General features: G+C 41.1%; 1 protein-coding gene across 1 annotated transcript; it reads right to left on the reverse strand.

The window, feature by feature from the left end:
- Positions 1 to 9,023: 9,023 nt before the first annotated feature.
- On the reverse strand, positions 9,024 to 17,416 carry ifrd1 (interferon-related developmental regulator 1). Its single transcript, XM_071920538.2, has 12 exons — positions 17,220 to 17,416; positions 15,386 to 15,490; positions 14,632 to 14,713; positions 13,328 to 13,452; positions 12,890 to 13,047; positions 12,572 to 12,622; positions 11,994 to 12,172; positions 11,727 to 11,835; positions 11,187 to 11,321; positions 10,791 to 10,919; positions 10,157 to 10,252; positions 9,024 to 9,892 (listed from the first exon to the last, which is right to left on the reverse strand). Exons 1-12 carry the CDS (start codon positions 17,248 to 17,250, stop codon positions 9,806 to 9,808), a joined length of 1,287 nt encoding a protein of 428 aa, XP_071776639.1. The 5' UTR covers positions 17,251 to 17,416; the 3' UTR covers positions 9,024 to 9,805.
- Positions 17,417 to 21,465: the final 4,049 nt, after the last annotated feature.

Below are 21,465 nucleotides of genomic sequence, written 5' to 3' on the forward strand. Positions count from 1 at the left end.
GAAAAACCTCACAATTCATACTCAATATCATCCGTTATGCTCAGTTGTAAGTGCAGAGGTGACTACTGTCTATTCAAGTGTTGATATTCCAGACAGCTGAGTGGTGAACAGCTGCCACCGCCTGGCGGATTTTAAAACTACAGCTTGACATCATCATTACTTAGACGTTTCAGCAATGTAAACAGTAATTTAAGAAAAATGAATAATGATCACATACACGCATATTACAGTGTACTGAGCTGTGATAATAATGTCATAATAATGAAGAAAATCAAAATAAAGATAAAGTCCTCAGTTGTAAGTCTAATAATCTTTGAGTGTGTGAGTAATTCTGTGCTATAGTACGAGTACGCCCATCTTCCCACATACACATACGCACAGCATTAACGCCTTTAGATGATTCATAGCCTGTTTTCACTGCAGCAAAAAAAACAAAACAGCTTTACTGCAACACCGGTAAAACAAATAACCTTTTTTAATGAAGGTAACACAGTCAGGTTCTATTCACAAAGACACAGCACTCTGAAACTGCTCCCTCTGACACTACAATCTGCTGCGAAACAGTAAGTAACAAGTGACACCTACTCTATTACTACTGCTAACACAAAATATAACATAACATAAACAAATGATGGTACATTTTGAATGATGTTATGTCATTTAAGCCTCTGTTAACGGATTGAATCCTCTATATGATACTGAATGATAGATATAGGCTTATAAATATGATGAGGTGCTGCCTGGGACTTAGGCTGTTTGTATGCTTTTTTTCCATACTTAATCCATAAAACCATGAACGCACTGTGATTAACTTCCCTAACCTCTGCTGAGTGTGGGCTCTGTTTTCAAGGAGACTCTAAATAGCACAGAGACCCATAAGAGGTTGAGTAAATCATGCTATCATGTAGTGATTATTACCAAATTGATCTCTGTCTTGCATGCGCCAAATAACTCAGAACAGAGTCAACACAATTTGTGATCCTCCGTGAGTCATGTCCCCCTGTCAAGTGCTGATATTGAAGCTTTGGAGAATCTTTACTTTACAGTGATCTTATTCCAGCATACTAACCTTTGTATTAACCTACAGAAACGTGTATTGTAAGCACACAATAATACTGTGTAGGTACCGAAAGAAAATCGTCCTAATAAATAATAGTACTTATAATGGTGTAACAACACAATGGAAGTACATAGTGTGCAAATGCACTTGTTTGTCTTCATATTGGGTTGTTACACCCTTTATTATACTTCAGATAGATTGTGTACTTCTCCATAGGTTATTACACAGGTTAATGCCTGTGGAATAAAGTCAGTATAAAGTGTCTATTTTAATTCAACTTTTATTTATTCAGTTTAGCCCCACTGAGATATAAGACTTACTGTAATAGAATAACCTGGACAAGACAGCTACATATTGAAATTAAGACACAACAGCAGTAATACTAATAACAACAAAAGCAAGTAAACTGTGAAAAAAATATCTTCTGTTTCAAGATTCATGCAGTGGCAACATGTTCTGTGAGAAGCCAGTCTGCAAAAGTATTATCACTTTTGTTAAATAAGGACTTAAGTCAGTAAGTACTGATCAAACTTCGTGAAATCGATCATTTTGTAACAGCGGGGGCTTCATTTAGAAATCCTCTGTGTGTACAGAACAATAAAACCGTGTGTACGCTTTCTGTCACCCAAGTTTCCCTTAATAAATCCTAATCAGCCATTTTGCACACATCAAAGAGCCTCACATCCCATCCCGTTAACTCCCACAATTAGCCATAAATGGTCAATAAAACACCCTTCATGAATAGTGATATGTATAGAAATGTGCTTGTCATTCCATTCTCTTTGTGTGAGAAAATGGCAAAGTCGGACCGCAAGACTACAAAGAGAAATTTCACAGTGTGTGAAATTGAAGTGCTTGTTGGGAGGGTGAGGTGACAGGTATTGTTCGGTGGCCTTAGTTCGGCTATCACCAACTATAAAAAGTTTGAGTGGCAACATGTCACAGCAGCAGTTAACGCCGCCAGACTCCGAGAGCCGGACCTTTCCAGAAACAAAAAGAAGTGGTCTGATATAAAGGTGGACGCCGAGAAGCGCACTGCTGCACACAGACAGAGTGTCAGTGCTGCTGGCGGGGCGAGGGGACACCTGAGCTCTTGTCCTCTTGACGGACCTCTCACACGGATAATGGGAAACCCTAATTAGTGGCACGGTGCCAAAAAAAGGAAGGTGACACTGACAGGACACTAGAGGAAAATGAGACTGCTGCAGCTGACCCAGGTATCCTACATGTGCCTTTTGTTTTTTGTAAAGAGTGAACCTAACCACGCATTCAAAATTTCACACTCATTTGGTTTGACTCAAAAAACTCATAGCAGACTTAAGAATCTTTTTTTTTTTATCAATTTCTGACTCAGGTGCAATAGGTGCGACCCGTGGTGAACAGGTGTCTGTGTGCCCGGCCCCAGCGTGTCCAATGCAGCCCGATCTAACATGATGAATGTAGGCTTAAAAGTAAAACTCATTATGGAATATCATTGACATTATTAGCTATGTTGAGCCATTTACTTAAAAAATAGCTACATTTAAGGGGATTAAATCATCTGGGTTATTAAAATATTAAGCAGTGAACATCGGGTACCCATGTTTTCCTATATATAGCCATATCTATATAGACTATATGTGGAAATGACATCCTTTAATTGTAAATTTATGCAGATAAAATAAAAAAAGTGGGACATAAACTGCTTGACACCTTATTTTAACACTGTTCACTAGTCTCCTAATGGTGTTGTCAGTGGTTTTGTCGGTGTTGTTGTTAGTGGTGTTCCAGTAAGCCCAGGAACACTGAGTACTGATAGACATGCAGAATAAACTGTATCTGTTGCAGGGTTTTCTTGCCCTCCCCTCTCCCTCTTTCTCTCACCTGAAGGTGCTGAGGTGTGGGAGCTCACAAGCTGCTCTGGTGGGAGAAGTCAGGACTTCGACCATGAATGGGACTCTACAGAATAACCTAAGATCAGTGTTGGGGAGTAGTGAACTATATGTAATTAAACTAGTAGTTTAACTACATTTTGCAGTAGCTTGCTGGTAGTTCAACTACATTCATATTTGCATAGTGATTCAAGTAGTTAAATTACTTTTTTGCCATTTTTTGTGTAGTTAACTACTGAAACTACAAACTACAAATAATTTTGGGCCATAAAAGGAAAGGAATGATTTTTTATTTTTATTTTACCATTACTGTAATTGAACCCCCTTTGACCAGCCCCGCCCCCTTTTAGAATTCATACTGCGGGAGCGAATGGGGAGTAAGCATTCCATTTGGCATTTTTTGCTTGTTATACATGGCAATAAATGATTATTGCTATTTATTAACAAATGTTCAGATACGTTTTTGCATGCTATTTTAGAAGTTACCTGGCTAACTGAGTAATCCTGCTTGCTGCAATACCCCCACCTGGACTCTAGTTTCTGGAAGGCAGGTGTCTAACTGATGGACATTGTATACAAAACCAAAGCTGACATTCCTTGCACTTTCCCATGAATAGTGGGGTATTTTATTTTTTGGTTTATGTATGACCTGTGAACAAATGGGCACTTTTTGCAATAAACTCAATTGAGTGGCATTTTTTGCTGGCATGTGACTTTTTTTATTATATTTTGTTATAATTTCGTATCACATGTACATTGTCAATTTGATCATTTTTTTTACAAAGTAGTTTGAACTACTTTTTCTAAGTAGCTTTAGTCAACCAAACTAGATTTCTCCCTAGGGTAGCTTTGCTGTAGTTCAACTACTTCCAGTGTGAAGTAATTGGTAGCTTGCAAAGCTATGCTTTCAAAGTAGCTTCCCCAACACTGCCTAAGATACTATGCATTAAAGATGGAAATATAGCATAGATACCGGTGGTAAGAAACCGGCTCGATATACACACACCACTAGTGATTTATGGCTCAATATGTTGCAGTTGGAAAAACAGCTAATATCTTCCTCCTGGGAGCCTGCCAGTTTTCTCTCTGTCTCACCTCATAAGTAGACACATTAGCATTCCTCACTTTCGATTCACAGCCCTCTCACTTTACTTTTGTATGGACATGTGAATAGCTAAGTACTGAACACACAAACGATTTTTATGGTGCTTCTGTGACGTGTGTAACATATTAAATAATGGAAAACCATCCATCCTCTCCCTAGGTCTCTCTCTGCGATGATGTTGCAGCTCAATATATGATATCAACACAATGGCTGAGTTCAATAAAACACAGCGAGGGGGTCAATAAAAAGCACATACACTAGCTGTCTCTTGGGTTATCATGCTCCTGCTGTGGCAATGATTTCCCTCAGTGTGTGTGTGTTTGTGTGTGTGTCTATGTGTGGTGTGTGTGCATGTTGCCAGCTATCTCTGCACCTCTTTACTGGCTTGTCACAAGTCTTGGGAGTGCTCCAAAAGCGCAGCTACCTAATTATTCCACAGTGGATCTGACACACTAACAGGTGGCTGTTCTCCCCGGCTCCCCAGAGACCAACCAGAGAGAGAGAGGGGGGAGCAAGAGACGCTGATTTATTTTTTATTTCTTCAAGTGTTAAGTCATCTCAGCACATCATAACCCTTACCCAAACCACATGCACTGATTGAAAACATGTTCTCATTTGCAGCAACAATCAGTCATACACACAGAACAGGCAATGGGTTCCCTGCATCTCATTTTAAGGCACAAATCATTGTGTGGGAGTTTCTCTGTATTGCAGTCAGTGTGTGCCACACAGTGTCACATTGTGATCTATGCAGTAATTCACCAGGAGGAGAAAGAGAATGGGATAAATAATCCTCTTGATATATGTATGCAGCATAATTGCAGCCATCAGAGGCAGCAGCCATTTTATCAGTCACAACAACAAGCCCCTTGGCATCTTGGGATGGAGAACACAGAGCACTCATTCAGTGACAAAGTGTTGCTAATCTCTCTATCCATTTTTCATTGTGATAGCTAATGTATACACCTTGCTCCAGGGAGCAACTGGGGGCAGGAAAAGGAGATGTAGGGGAGAGGAAGAGAAGGAGGAGGGATACAGGGAGGTAGAGGTGGGTGGCACTATAATGTTAAACATAAGACATTTTCACAGAGATGGGCTGATCTATAGCATGTGCCACAGTAACAGCTGCTGAGACGCCAGAAGCATGCAAGTGGAATAAATACATTAACCTGGTTAGCTGTTGAATAGCATCCATCTGGAGGGGTGTGTGCGTGTTGAATGTGTATGAATGGGCCCATGCATGCCTGTATGTGTGACAGCCACACATGCTCGATGGTTGGGCTTCAGGCCCTGGCTGCTGCCAATGTGTGGCACGATAAATGGAAAACTCATTCAACAAGGGAGGCCTAACCAGCCATGGCAATGGCTGGCTCACACTCACTGTGTGTATGTACTGTATTGCAGCTAACTGCATCAGACAATGCCACATTACCATGCATTAACCACAGAGCTTGAATGATAGAATGGGCATTCCTGTTGAAATCAATTGCCTTGAAAGGTCAATTGGCTGTAACACAATGCTTATTTCCATAACAATATTATCAAACCTTCAGCGGTGGCAGCCATTTCAGGTGTACAACAGGAGACTGCCATGGTGTGTCAAAGAGTGCCTTTTCTTTCCCTTCTAATTCTATGGCATTAAAAATTAACTGCCTCAGAGCCCATTGTTTCGTTCCTCCATACACTCACTGGCCAAATCCCACCCAGCACAATGACATATTCTATTCTCTTTTGTTCTATATCCCCTCAAGCACACCGGAGTTTCCACAGGTTTTCCTCTCTCACGCAGCAAAACAACACACAAACAAGAGAGAATTGCTTCACTGGTACGTGAAGGACCAGGGAGGACATTCAGTCTTGTAAACTGTACTGAATGTATAAAGACAAGCAAATGAAGTTAATTATTGATTAAATAGAAGGTACCTTATCACAGTTCTTATTCATTGGATCCTCATTCATCCTTCTTAATCGCATAGTGATAATGTGTTTCTTTTCATACAATGGACCGTGATGAAATGTGAATAATAATACAGCCCATTAGCATTCTCCACATTCCTTTCTCTCTGACTGAATGAACCCTAGATAGTTAGAGAGGATTTAATCAAAAGATAATGTTTATTTACAGAGTAGCCGTAGTTGTTGGGAAAAAATCATTTTCAGTCCAATCAATCAGATATTGAAACTTGGATGCTTGTTAATTACATAAATTCTTATGTATTCAATAATGAATTGGATTTAAGAATCATATTTTGATCGTTTTTGGATCTTGAACCATGAATTGGGAATATGTTGCCATCCGCATAAATAGTATATATGCTGGTCTGGTATTGTTGTTTTGACATTACGATGTCAACCCACCAGTAAGCAGATCCATTGAGTCTGCGGTATACAGTTTCGCTCCTCAACCAAAAAGTACAGATCCACAGACAGCTCAGTAATTCTCCCTTATATGTCAGTGTCATATGGAAGCAAAGGAAATTTACAAAGGCTTTCTTTCAATGTCAAACTCCTTCAAATTACGCTCCAGTTTAAAATTGATCCACTATCTGAAGTTAGAAATAGTATTCGACTTACAGATAAAAGAGGTAAAGAGACAAGTGAGAAAATCTGCTAATACAGTGAGATAATTTCACTTATTTCCAATGCAGTATCACTCAGTTCAGGAACTTGCAGTATCTTGGAATAAGGCAGATCGCTCCACTTGATTCAAGACAATTCTACAAACAAGATGAGCTGCATTGCAAACAAGTTAAATTACCTCTCTCCAGTTCCAGATGCTTTCTTTTGTCCCAAGAAAAATAAGATTTTAAGACCCAACACAAGATTAAACAACTTGTTAAGATGGACATTTTTTTTTTTATAGTGAAGGCCATGTCGACCCCTTCAAATCCCCTCAACTGGCCTCTTCCATCAGGGCCACAGGGAGATGAAGGACAGCCTCACAGCCTGCGAGTGTGCACCCATCCACCGGTGTCACCCACCCACCCACCCACCCGATTACCCGCCTGCCGCTCCCTGTTTTATTCCAACAGACAGACAGCTGTGGTCTTGTCTTCTTCCCCAAGAAATGGGAAATGACAGCTCAGAGCTTTTTACAGCATGCCATTTGGCTCAGCTGGAGTAGGTCCCTCTGTCTAACACACACACACACACACACACACACACACACACACACACACACACACACTGGGTTTGATGAAGGGGGATCTGAGGTGATAGAGTACCATCTGTGTGTATATTCTTCTCCTCATCATTATTATTATTATTAATAATGTCAGTTAGTTTGTGCTTTTTATACAGTTCAGTGTGTGTGCTCTCAGTATCCTCTGGTTCATTTATCCATGCTAAATTTGGCCAGAAAGACAAAGGGGTTTCAACCTGCTGATGCCAAATAAAACTCCTCTAGACAGACAGGACCGTCCTGTATTGGAAAGCCAATAGACAGGGTTTGAAAAAATCTGTATTAGCTCTATGCTGCTACTTTCCCCCGAAGGTAACACTGTTTCACCTGAGGTATGAGGCTGTTGAATGGGCGAATCGATTGTGGGCTGTTGTGTCTGCGCTCCAAACTCCAGGCTAACAGGCTGACATTATTGATGGGACTATTTGTAGCTTGGTGACGTTTACCTTCATCATGTGACAATCGCCGCTGCTGCTGCTGCTGCTGCTGCTGCTGCTGCTGCTGCTGCTGCTGCGGTCTATTTTTACTGCTCTATAAGGAGGAAGTCATTGAGTTGGACCTGTGGGAGCAAACATCCAACGTACGATGCATGTTATGATACAACACACTTCCTTATTCCCTGCGCTCCCAGAATAGTTTCAGTACTGACACACTTGCATCCATATACAGGCTCCGTCTCAGAGCCCCAGGGATCCGTACATAGGAACTGCAGGGTCCTTTGCTCAAAGTCACCCGCTCCATAACGCCGCTGTGACCTTGTCTGCAAAATCCTTCACTTTGATATGTTAAAGGGGCAATAAGTACGATTTTGACTGCCCCCATTGCACAAAATGACTTTCACATATCTGCCAGGGGTTGACAGGGTTGTTGATCAACACCAATGACTCAACGATTACTTGGCCAGGTGCTGAGATTTGCTTTTAAAACTTACTTTCTGGTCTGTATTCAAAAACTCCCCATCCATAGGAATTTCAACACACTCCCAATCTCCTGCCCCAACCTACTCCAAATGCTGCTTTGTACAAATGACAAAGTGGCATTACTATTTTGCATGGTGATATATTACCTCTTTCCTAGACGTTTCTGTTGGATCTCTGCTCTAATTAGCTGGCTTCCCACTGGCCGCCAATAGAGGTCGATAAAGGCCCCTTTAACCTTCTCTTTGGCTTGATAACCATTTAGCTACATCATGACATTTGCTGAGTTGTGCCACTACTCCGTGTAACAAGTGGGTAAAAATTGCAACTGTGCAGTTGACATACTTCAGTGTGAGACTGCGGTGACGTCAGCGACTCCAGTCTTCTCCTGTCTTCTAGTAGAAACAAATCAAGTTTGCTTTAAATACTGAATCCCTGACTTACTTGCTCAAAGGAACTCTAGTAGTAGTTGTTGCGTGAGGGGAGTGTGTTGATCGTTCACTTTACTTGCCCAGATTTTCATAGTCTATTTGGGAATTCAAACCAGCAACCAAACCCTCCTCTCTCACCTGTAGCCTACTGCTGCCTCAGTACTTGTAAATGAGTAATATGAAGTTGTATTTTGTGTCAAGACCAGCTAAGAATGTTCTAAAATGTTTATTGTCCACAAACTGTTCAAGAAAATATGTGAATATACTAAACATTTTGATGGTCAAATAAATTCTGCATTGTATCTTTTAAGTGCAGACTGTCAGTTTTCATTTCAGGCTACTTTCATCCATATTGTATGAATTTGTAAAATTTAATCGGTTTTTGTTCATGATTCTAACATTTTAGGGTGTGAAAAAGCATTTAAGATGACCATCAATCAACAGCATGGAACCAAAACATCAGTGTGGTGATCAATATTTATGGGGCGGTTCACTGTATAAGGGTTTTCAACAATTATATACATTGTTTACAACAATTTATACATTGTGAGCAACAAGGTTTGTGCATTTCTGAGTAGTCACTTTAGTATCAACTCATTCTTTAGCTTATCTAAATCCATTTCTTCAACGAACTCTAGTTGGTGCTTAGTTGTTTAGAGGCTCCTGGATGCAAAGTATGACCAACTGTTTTGCATCATCTTAGAAGAGTCTGTAAACCTCTCCTCATCTTGGTGAATCGGCATCACTGTCTCAATTTCATCTCATACAGTAACCATGTGTGATGTGCAGAAATACAAGACATTTATTTTTTACAGCTTTTCAGTTCGTGTTTATTAACCACCCTTACCAATATATATCCTGTACTAAAATACAACACAGTATATTCACCAGGGTTCTAAAGAAATAACCTGCTTAGGGTTAACTAGATAGTGCAACTTATCACAAATGCATCGAAGACTAAGCAATATCAATAATATGAACTTATTATTGAATGAATTATTAGAACACGGTGCAAGACAAATGATAGTAAAATGTTAAATTATATTACAATGTTCAAAAGGCCACAAGAATATTCACATAAGAGGAGAAAACAATTATATGTACAACACCACTTTTTTTCATATCTGGATAAATTAAACAAAATGACAACTATTCATCTAGGCTAGAGAAAAAGCAGAATCTAATAAATAGATTAGACTGGAAAAAAAAAAAAAAAAAAAGAAAAAAAAAAAAAAAAGGATTAAAATTCGCCCACATCCACCCTTTTGTCCCGGAACTTGTTCCTGGCCTTGGTCCGAGCCTTGAATGCAGCTGAGTTGTAGAGATGCTGGAGGAGAAACGAAAAAAATAAGAACATACAGATAGAAATAGAACATACAGACAGAAAGAAAAATAGTGAAAAGTATGTGTCACATGTAGCTGTTCATTTATGACAAACAAAACCACCCAGTGAAAAGGCCTCAACGTGAGACCAATAGCTTCAAGTAGCCTTTTGACAAAATAGGGTTTCAAAAAATAAAATTAATAAAAAAAAAATACTACTTGATATTGAAAGACCAGAGGTTTGAATAACCTATACAGGTACACATACCCTTTCAAAGCGAGATATTTTCATGGCCTTCAATGTGGCTGAATCAACCAGCATGGGTGGTCCCAGTTCAAACACATCTCTGATGAATTCATTTGCCTAGTTGGAGACAAAATAAATAAATAAATAAATAAATAAATAAATAAATAAATAAATAAATAAATAAATAAATAACTTCAGAAAACAATTCTCCCAAGACACATCACTATGAGACAACATCCCTACAACAGAAGCTTAGCTTAATTTACATACCATTACAATAAACAATATTATCTGGTCTAAAATATGTCCCACTGTCTCATCTTCACTTGTGCAATGAAGTTTCTCAAAGTAACCCTTTTCCACAAGCGCCGGCTGCTGGCCAGATTGCAGAAAAGAAAACCATATTGTTGTCAATACACTAAGATATGTATTTTGAATTAAAACAAGGCGTCAGAATGGATGTTAAGACACCAAAATAGAGCTTGTTCATTAAAATAAAAATTCCCCAGGGTGGCTTGCCCTTCAACCCCTCTAGCTTGCTACTTTTACCCCTCTTTGGCTGTCTACTCCATGTGCTTGTCGAAAAACACTGAAGTAACCCATCCAGCAGCTCCAGTGCCTAAAATTAAAAAATAAATAAATAAAAAAAAGGTACCTGTAGGTGGTAGTTCATCCCAGAGCCGACAAACTCTCTGAAGGCGTCGTATGTCCTCTTTCTGACCCAGCTGTCGATGGTCATGCGCTCCGTCCCAAAGCGAATGCTCTCAGACTGGAAGTCACCCTCCTGGAAGTAAACACACACACAGAGAGGGAGGTGAGACAAACGCCCAAAGCCAGAAACGAACTTTCAACGCTTGTGTGTGGCCTAATGGTTAGACAGACAGTCCCCTAGCTAAAAATTCACAATCTCAATCCTCATAACAAAAAATGTGCCTTCTCCATGTGTCCTTGACCAAGACTCTCTAGCTTCTCACTCACTCCAAGCTGCTCTGGATAAGAGCGTCGGCTAAATGCCTAAAATCTGCTCAGCCTGACATTTAGTAACACTCACCTCAACAGCCTTGAGCACGTCCCTGAACACGGACCGCTGCTTCCTCTTGTCCGTCTTGGCTCTGTGCTTGTTACAGTCAGTGGCCAGCGCGTTCAGTTTATCACACAGTTCTTCCCAGTCTTCAAACTCAAACTCCTGAAGGGTAACAAGGAAAGAAATGCTGCGTTAACGATCAGAGGAAAAAGGTTTAAAGAATGAGGAATCGCGCTGTTGTCTGACAAAAACCATGTGTATGCAAAAGACAGGTCATCAAATACAACCAAACATAAATAACCATGTAAACTTCAATCCAAGAAAGTAAAAAAATAAATTGGGGAGTTCCATATTTTGCACCCAACAGCAGTAATTTAGTCCCACTTTCAGTCACAGTTGATAAAAATGAATCAATCACTGTATTGCAAGAATGACAAGTGGTGGGATATCTAAATATATGGAAATTCATTCAGTACTGTAGCAATTTAAAGGAACTCCTTGTGAAATGACTATGGTCACAAGTGAAATATTTGCCAGATCGGTTAAATAGCACAGCTGTAAACTTACAGAATCCATGTCTCTGGCCAGTTCAAAGAGCAGGGCAATGGTCTCTCCTGCCGCAATCCTCATGTTGACATCCTCACTCTCCAACAGCCTGGGCAGTTTGGGCAGGTGCCTGCATGACAAAACACACGCACCTCAGTAAAAAAAATAAAGAAAATATCAAATCCAGGGTTCTTTACCGTGTCTTGGAGGTAAACTCGAGAACAAAAACTATTGACTTCATGTCCAACACTGCCAATTTGTTTAGAGAGGCTCAATACTCGGTCTTACTTGTGCAGGATGTCTTTGAGCTGGCTGGCAGTGCAGATGGTGAGCAGCAGTGCCCAGGACAGCAGGGCGTTGGTGTGGAGCTGGGTGGACTGGGGGCTCACCGAAGGACGGGTACCATCCTCCTTCACATAGGACCGGGTGAACAGGCTCTCAAAGCACTCCATGGTGGCATGCACGTCCTGCAGCAGGCAGAGACGAGGATTATACCAAGACTGGAGTTTGTAAGGCAAAATAAGAGGCTGGAGGTGCTAAAGATTTGAGCAAAAAATTGTAAACATGGGTAGGGCCAGCCAGCACTCTCAAAAAACAAAAAAGGAATGAACTGTCTTTTCTCAGTGGTCACAATGAACATGTTTCTGCCTCCATGGGCAACTAGTGGTGACACTTTTGAGTTTTATCAAGACTCGAGTTGACGTCACAAATGTTAAAGACTGGGTGAGGTACGATGCCACAACTAATAATGAACGCAAACATGCAACTGCCAAAGCTTATAAAGAGCGGCGTCGTTGCCGCTTGCCCTCAAGCCCAAACGTGTCAAACCACAGATGAGACACAAAGCGAGATAAAAGAGAACTTACCAGGATGTCATCTTCTGCAACTAGAGTGCAGAGGCCCAGACTTGTCGCAACCTATTAAATAAACAAAAACTTGTTTCAGCTGACTATTACATAGTATCTGCAGGTATCAGGGGAATTATCAAAACTATATGATCTTGAAGAGCCAAAGCAGAAAACGTAGACAAACCTACCAGCCACAATTTACTAGCATTTGGTTGGTGGCTGCTGTTTCACCACCTTTTACAAAAATGCATTCTTCCATGGTTTCTGCAGGGTTTCCGAGGGATCACCACAATAATAAACAAGATGGCTCTGTCCATGACAGTATTGTGGACTCACAGCTTGTCTGACTTGGATGTTGGCTGATCCGTCTGCCAGGATGTTTTTGAAGATGGGTTTGAGGGCCTTGAACACCTCCTCGCTCTCGATGCCCGAGCCCAGCTGGATACACAGCAGGCAGGCTAAAGAAGCCGCTGCTCGCTGCTCCTCGCCTTTACCTGTGAGGGGGGGAGAGAGAGAAAAAAAAAAAAAAGATGTCAAGGAAGAATGAGATTTATTTTTTTCCCCCCCACTCTTTCCCCCCCAGACCTTCATTTCTGTGACATTCAATATGATGTCTGACGGTTCCAAATTTTCCATACCTGCGAAGGAACCCTGGATATCACAACAACAAACACTACTACTACAACACATCAACCATCTGCTGACATCACTGACTGTGCTTCGCCATCGGAGAACAAGATGAAACGTAATTGAGTGGAATATCCTTTTAGGTACCTTTCTTGAGGCAGCGCTCAATGCTGTCTGTGATGGTCATCCTCCTCTCCGAGATGAACTCATACAGGATCCGTGTGGCCATTGCAGTCTTTAACCCGTCCAGTGCCCCCTGTCTGGTCTTAGCACTAACAAGACAGATTGACAAACAAGTATTATTGCCATTATATAAACATACACATGATTAAAAGCTTTGGCTTCCAATAGCCAGACTGAAGAGGGATGTCTGTCAGCGAAATGTCAGCAAAATCCATTATTTCCATGTGAGGAAATTAGCCCATGTGAAGAGCATGTGCTGACACCCACTGCTGTGGTCTATGTCAATAGGGTCAATAGCTACGATGATGAAAGCCTTGTGAGTCAAGTGCTTGGTTTGGTTGCTCACCACTGATGCGTTTCAATTTCACAGAAAATATCAGTTTCCATAAATATCATGCTGTGACCTAACATTTTATTGCTAGTAATGTAATAATACTAATTGACAGAAATGAGAGGCAACCTCAATCAAGGAATACACTAGCATCAAATAAATCAGGCAAACACCAGGCTAAAACAAGCATAGGAATTTTTCAAAAACTAAAATCCACCATCAAGAAACACTTGTGTCAGAAATCAAAACAAAGTTACTTCATATCCTTCAATTTTCCATGCATAAAATTGCTAATGGGAAACAAAATGCATTATGCAAAACTAATGGTCCAAGTCTATAATGGTCAGTAACAGACGGGATGCGTTCTCAGTATAAGCTTATGGCAGCGAAGCTATGGTACTGGTGCATCCCTACTTCAGTATCACCACAGTTAGCCAGGCTTCTTGGGTATGAAGGCTCTTTTTAACTGGACTAGACTGGAAACATCAACAATTCTTACCTTGCTGCTGTGATTGACTGTGTGACACTCTAAACTCAGGCTGCCCACTCCAGAAATAAGCCTTTTAAACTGCACTAGTTACACCTACTTAAAGTCTCTGTTGCTGAAGGCTCTGTCAATATTTCAGGGGTCTTATTCCAAAATACTATAGATTTATTTTTGGAAAATTACTTGAAATTCATTGCAACAGTTAAAAAAATATATACGATTTCATGCTCCGCAATGATTTGGAGGGCAAAGGATTTAAATGGCCAACAACCAAAATGTTTTTTCCAAAACAATCTTTGCTTTTATGTCAGCAATCACTTTGAAAGAGAAAGCGTCACTTTCTAAACGCCAGACATCTCAAACTCTACACATCTAGACTTGTTTTAGCCTGCATGCCAAGATCAGGTAACGCGTGATCAGACTGTTGAAATGATCAGGCCGGTCTTTTACCTCTTATCCACTGTGCTGTCTATGAACCCCTTCAACTTGTACTGGAAGTCCTCCTGGGCCACATCCTCACTGGCTTCCCCTCCTGGCCACAACAAAGACATAAAACAGAAAAAACAAAGATGTGATAAATGGACACTTGTCTGATATGTTTAACAGTAGAGATATATGCATCCCTAGACACAAATAAAGTGTTGGACCCTTGGAGGTCCTTGGATGTTCCAAAATGGGTCCAAGAAAAATGGAGAATGGTATATTTTAGCTGTTTTATTCACTAGTTTGCACAATGAGGGAATTTATTCCATCCGATTATTTCTGGGTTCATGACCAAGTGCCAATAATGTGAGTCTCCAAGATGAAAATGTTTGGGAATCTGTGGGATTGGATAGTCAAGTAGTTGGGCTGAGGCCTCTTCAGCAGCTATCCAGATCACACAGTGCATATGAGTTCAAAAAAGGACAACGACTGCGGAAGCACACAGCTACTCCCATCGACAAATGTTGGTTTTGTGCGAGAGTGAAATGAAGCTGGGTGAACTGTGCTCCACAATGTAATTTAAGATTCAATTCAAAAGAGTCAGCCAGGCACCCGGGCCTTTGCTTGATGACAGGGCACACCGATCCCAAACACTGGTCCATGCATATATACAGACACACCCACAACAGCATACCAAACATGTCTGCTCACACGTTCAAACACAAACCAAAGCACACATACTAATCCAAACAAATGCATGCCCATGTACACACAAACACACCTTCATCTGCTACACTGGTGGCATCACTGAAGCTGCTGCAGTGGCTGAGGGTCTCGATGGAGGCGTCCTCATCGCTGAAAGGCTGCACAGTTCCATGCTGCCCTCCTGGAAAACAGACAGACTCAATTCAATGGACATAGAAATATAATTCAGCCGTTGCACTAATTGAATCAGATACTATAACACAGCGCAGCAGGTCTGTGCGAGACCATTATGTAACTACATTTCCAGACAGGTGCTGTAGCAAAGATATCTAATCTTCTCTCTCCTTGCCATGTGTTTCCCTATCTGTACTTTGATTATCACATAGGAAAATGAGCCATGCTCTCGTCAGGGTCAAGGGCAACCTAGTCTTCTGTTGGATGTGTAAACAACATAATGTCCATGGTGTTTACCATCTTAGCTGCCAAACTTGGCTATCTGTAGTGCAGATTTGGTACAGTCTCACAGCACAGGGAAAGGCAACTATGTGCCATGAAGTGCCAAGAGCGTGCAGACCAACCAAATACTACACTGGGTTATTTCACTGATTAACACAGCTTCAGCTAGAGAAGGGGCATTTTGGCTGGAATGAAAACCTGCAGACTCTTGGGCCTATCCCTGTCACAGGCAATGGCTTAAAGGTCTTTCTGAAAACAAAAGGATTGTGGGAGTTGTGTGAAAATTCACAGCTAAGGCGTGAAGATTCATAGTTGAAGTTCAATGTAAACAAGTAAAGAACTTTTATACTACTTATCAATTAGCGTTAGATACTGCTCAATAAACGTATGTGAGCTGCAGAACATGGTTTCATCCTGAGAAGTTTCTCTCCTGACCTGAATTCACCCCTGAATGCCCATGCGCAGTGTGAAAGAGACTTAAAGACATGTTGGTTAGCCTGCCTGTGTGGCTTGGACAACTGACAAGACTTTGTGGTCACTACAACAGCGTATATTTCATTTGGTTGATCATTTTAAGCAGTGCTGGTATCTAATCGCGATTGTTGTTGTGTGTGTTGTCACTTAATTTAGATGGCCAGCCTTTTCAGCTAATAGCGCTATTCTTTGTGCATGATGTTGACGTGGACTTCCCCATCCAAACAGCTGATTTCAGAGAACCGGGGCCGGGCGCCGCCTATTTTTCCACCCGCTGTCTGAGTCCGAAATGTCCGCCCACCATTGCTCGTTGACAAACAATATCGCAGATAACCAAATACACAAAAGGTTATCTGCCTAGTATACTGATATTTGTAACGTTGGTTGGCATGACATCGGCTAAGCTAGAGTTAGTTATATAACGTCGGCTAAACATCGATTGAGGTCAATCAGCAGATCAGACGACCTGACTTCACAGACCGCGAACTACTCTATGTAGGGCGCCAATCCCAACAATTCATCAAGCCAACACTTACGATGAAAGGCTTTCATCAAACCAGCATGCTTGCGTTAATCAGCTTAAGCTAGCAAGCAAAGTTCGGCTAGCGTTATATCTTGCTAGTGGGAAGTTGACATTAGCTGGCGTTAGCAGGCTAACGTTACCTGGCATACACTATGACTCTCGTTGCTCGATTTATTAGTCTATTAGTCTGTTTACTATCGACACGTGAAGCTGTCAAAAGAGATACAATGTAAAGAGCCATCGCCACATGATGGCACGTTTGGTCTGCGACGGTGATTCTTTGTCTAATGACGGTTAGCTAGCTTTGTGATTCATCGTAGGCCACGCTTTCATTTGTAGTCTTTACTGGAAACACGTCCAACTCAACTCAATAGATTAGCAACACGAAAAGAACTACAACTACCATCAGTGAAGAGAACTAAAGCAGCAAGGCCAAAACATTCGGCCGCTTGCTTACCCCTGTTACTCTTCTTCTTGGACCTTGGCATTTTCGTGCAGATAAATAGAAAATGTGATCAAAAATCAGCCAACACACGACCAGCCTTTACTGTATTGTCTCGTAAAACGAAAATCTCCCCGTGGCACAGTGGACAAAAAGGAATTGAAAGCGATCTTGGAGAAAGACTGTTGGCCGAGACGATACATTTTCCCTCATAAACCAGGGCTGCGTGTGAGAGGCGTCGCTCAGAGTATTTATACTGGCAGACATGTCACGAGGAGGTTTCCCGGCATCGCTGACCAATCCGGGAGCAGGAACAGGCCGCTGCGTGTGTTCGCGCGTGATGCAATGAACAGGAATGCGGCGGCCACATGTCTGTTGTGTGTTTTGTTCACGTTTGGATCCGATAGACCATCTGACACATCTATCAGTCACATCGAGGGGCAATGGTCATTATAATGTCAGATTATTGATAAGGCAGCGTATGTAACGTGCTATACTGTGGTTTACTTTACTATGTTGAATGTTTTCACTATTGATTACATAATTTCATGCTTAAGGTACTGTATGTATGTTTTCTGTTATGTATACTGAAATATTGCAATGATAATAGTATTGTATAGCTATGATGCTTTTCCCCCTAAAAAACACTATTTAGGCTACTCTATGGGTTCACACTAAATGCTTTATTTCTCTTGTCATATGCCAATAAAGCCAACATGAATTGAACTGATAGCCACAGAGAAATGTTCTTTTTGCTCGCCCCCCTCCACAGAGAGGTCAGAGGTCAGATACAGAACAGCAGTCTTGCTCAAGGACACTTCAATGGGATGGACGTTTTCCAATACGTGGGCTTGAAGTCTCTCTAACCACTAGTCTGCCCTGCTGCCCAACATCCTCATCCTGAACGTCCATCAAATCACAGCCTAACCCAGAGCTGAGAATTAAACATTCTAGTCTTTCATCAACTGTCTTTTCTGGGCTCTTTATTTCAGTTACACCAGTGTTTGCAGGACAGAGATAATTCAATGTTATTGTCATTCCACCTCACACAAGTGCATAGTGAAACAAATTTTTTTTTATAACCAAGACTGTAATGAAACAGTTGATCAAGTCAACAGTGCAAGAAGTCAACTATCATGCATTATAGGTATTAGAATTTAAATTTAAGTATTGCACTATTAACAGTATGCAAAGCAATTCAAGTATTTCAGCATGACGGTGCAGTGTTCAGGTAGAAGAGCATGGCAGTACAGGATTTAGTTATTTAGCTATAAACTGGTGCAAAGAATTCAAATATTAGCCTACAGTATCAATAGAGATAAGACAGAGTGCAGAGAGATTACAGCGAGTGAGTTTCATTTCTGGCATTGGGCCAGTTGGGGTGCATATTACTTTGTTAGCAAATGCAATGATACCACCACCACCCCCACACACACACACACACACACACACACACACACACACTCACACAGTTTTTGCTCATTTCTTTCTATTGTAAAAAGTTTGCCTAGCTGTTATGCGACAAACAATCTTATGTTGAAACCAATTCCTTATGTTATTATCCTGTTGAAACGATGTTATATCAATCTTAATGTTTTCCAGGCTATCAAATCAAATGTTAGGCGTGTCGGTTGAAAGTGAGTGTGAAAATGAGGGTGTCGGGACAGTGGAGAAAACACCCTGATGCAGAGTTTGTTGGTCTCCTTGCTGCCATTCCCACTTCCCAAATGTCAACACTGCTCTTTCCAGATCAGACGCTCTGACAAACACAGTGAGATGGTTCTTGCAGAATTTAAAGACGTCTACCAAAAAAGCTAGCTTTCATCTTTCATGCAGCTAGTGCAAGACTATTGGGAGGTTTTCAGAGCTGCCTCCCCACACACTCACACACACACATACACACACACACACACACACGTTCCTCCTACACGCAGGCAGCCCATTGTCCTTGCTTTTTTGGCTTACTTTATCAAGTTAATTGTTAGTTGAGTTGCTTTTAATCATGTAGCTGTCAGTTTCTATTTTGTTCTTTGGAGAAGCAAGTGCCTTGGTCCACATGCACTCTCAAGGGGCTCAGAAACACTTCTAGTCATTTTGATTTAATTTATCCTTTATGCAGGTAGTTGTATTGAGGTGAACAATCTCCTTTTCACAGCAGACCTGACCAAGAAAGCAGCATCAAGACAAACATAAAAGTTGCAGACAAACAACATACAACAATGTACAAAAGAAAAAATGCAATCAAAGTCACATAGAAGAGAGAGCAAAGTTAAAAAAAGTATCTGTACAATCGCTCCAGCAGGCAGTAGTCCCATATCAAAGCAGCAGGCTCATCCAAAGCTATTTAAATCTCGAATAAACAAAACAAAGACAGCTCCTTATTGAGTCTGCCACAGCATCCTTCATTAACAGTCTAAATCCACCGAGAAAGACCAGCTCTTTCAGCTTTAAATCTTTTTGCAGTGAGTTCCATGAAGAGGCTGATGAGGGTTCAGTTAATCATGGAGGTAAAAGGCTTTACCCAGAAATGCATGGCTATTAAGTCTACTGTACTCCAGAGTAAACAAACACATCTTTTCATTTTTTTTCTTCTTCTTCAAAACTTTGTTAAGGATCATCCTCCTTTTCCTTTATGGACCAACTTTCTAACATGAGGAATTCAGCCTAATTCAGCTCTGACCTTATAGAGACAGATAACAAAAACAAACCCTGTGTCTGTAAACAATAAAATAAATGTAAGGGAATTTGTTCTTGCTTTGTACTTTAGTTTATGGAATGATGTACTGATTTACCTGGATGTCTGATGTGATGAACAGGCCCAGCACAGGACTGCTGCTCCGTGTGCAGGGTCAAGCTTGAATAATTGATAATGCACGAAAGTGGTGTGTGATCAGGGGACACAACACAAAGTGACATAAAATGCAACACACACTCCATTAAGTGATATGTATGGTAGATTCTTGTGCTTGTTTATTTTTTAAAATATGAATTGTGCAACCATGTCCCTCTGAGGTATAATGTAAAATGGTTCATCTTTATTGATTTTGAAGAAAAAAAGCTGGCTTGTGGTTTTAAATATTGAAATCCAACTTAATGAACAGCATTTGATTCAGGCAGGTACATTTAGAGTGAAAGTTGCCTATACTATGAAATGCGTGCTCTACTTTTACAGACTTTACAACTGTCTTTGGCACTAGGGGGAGCCATTCTTTTTAAAATTCAAAGAACACACCACCATCACTGCAATATAGCAATTGAAATTCCCAGGGATGTGTTTTTGATGCATAATTTATTGAGTCAGTGAACTGTGCTCACTGCTGAGCTGTGTCTTGCTTTAAACGTTTAATGGACTCGGAGCATGCAATGCAAATGAATATCAAATACTCAAATCAGTACAAAAAAAACAGCATTTCAAAATGTCTTCTCTTGTGATAGCTGGGGCACTGAGTCATGGAAAAAGTGGATGACATTATATAAGTACTGGGAACCGGTTTTGTTGAGCCTGATCATTTTATTGAGGATGTTTTCCCTCTCAGTTCAGGTTTTTGTTGTTCTTTCCTACGTTCTTGTTCAATCCTCCTCAGTTCCTATCCATCTAATCGCACAATTACAGACCTAACCTGTGTGTGTGTGAGTGTGTGTGAGTGTGTGTGTGAGTGTGTGTGTGTGTGTGTGTGTGTGTAAACCAGTAGGGGGTAAGGGAAAACAGAGCAGCCCAGTGTAGCCTCACTCAGCGTGCCAGGCACGTTGCACCAATGGGCACCGGCCCTGACCAACCTAATGCCACAGGAATACAGATCATTACCAAAATAACAGATAGCAGAGAGAGGGAGAGAGAGAGAGAGAGAGAGAGAGAGAGAGAGCTGACAGCAGAGAATAGAACATGTCTGAATATTCATTTCATGTGCAATGCTACTGTCCTTAAATAATTCATAAAATGACATGGCCCGGAGCGATGTGGTGAGGCTGCAGGGGTTAAGCCTGGTGGGGGGGGGTTGGGGGATGTTCAATGTTCTATGAGCTGGGTTGATGGAACCGCATCGTCAAAAGCATACCAAAGGTGATCTTTCAAAGGCCCTGAACACTTGTCTTTGAAATTTGAGTGGGCGCTCTCTTCCCCTAGTGGTCAATGTAGGCACGACCCCACCGACCTCTGGGTGAAGAGGGTGGCACTTGTCCTACTTCCAGCCAATAAGAAGTCTCTAAAGTAACATTTCAACCTTTCACAAAAGCCAGGTATCACTTATCAGGCAAGCTAGAC

The sequence above is a fragment of the Centroberyx gerrardi genome, chromosome 24, assembly GCF_048128805.1.
Source record: "Centroberyx gerrardi isolate f3 chromosome 24, fCenGer3.hap1.cur.20231027, whole genome shotgun sequence".
Classification (NCBI taxonomy): Eukaryota; Metazoa; Chordata; class Actinopteri; order Beryciformes; family Berycidae; genus Centroberyx; species Centroberyx gerrardi.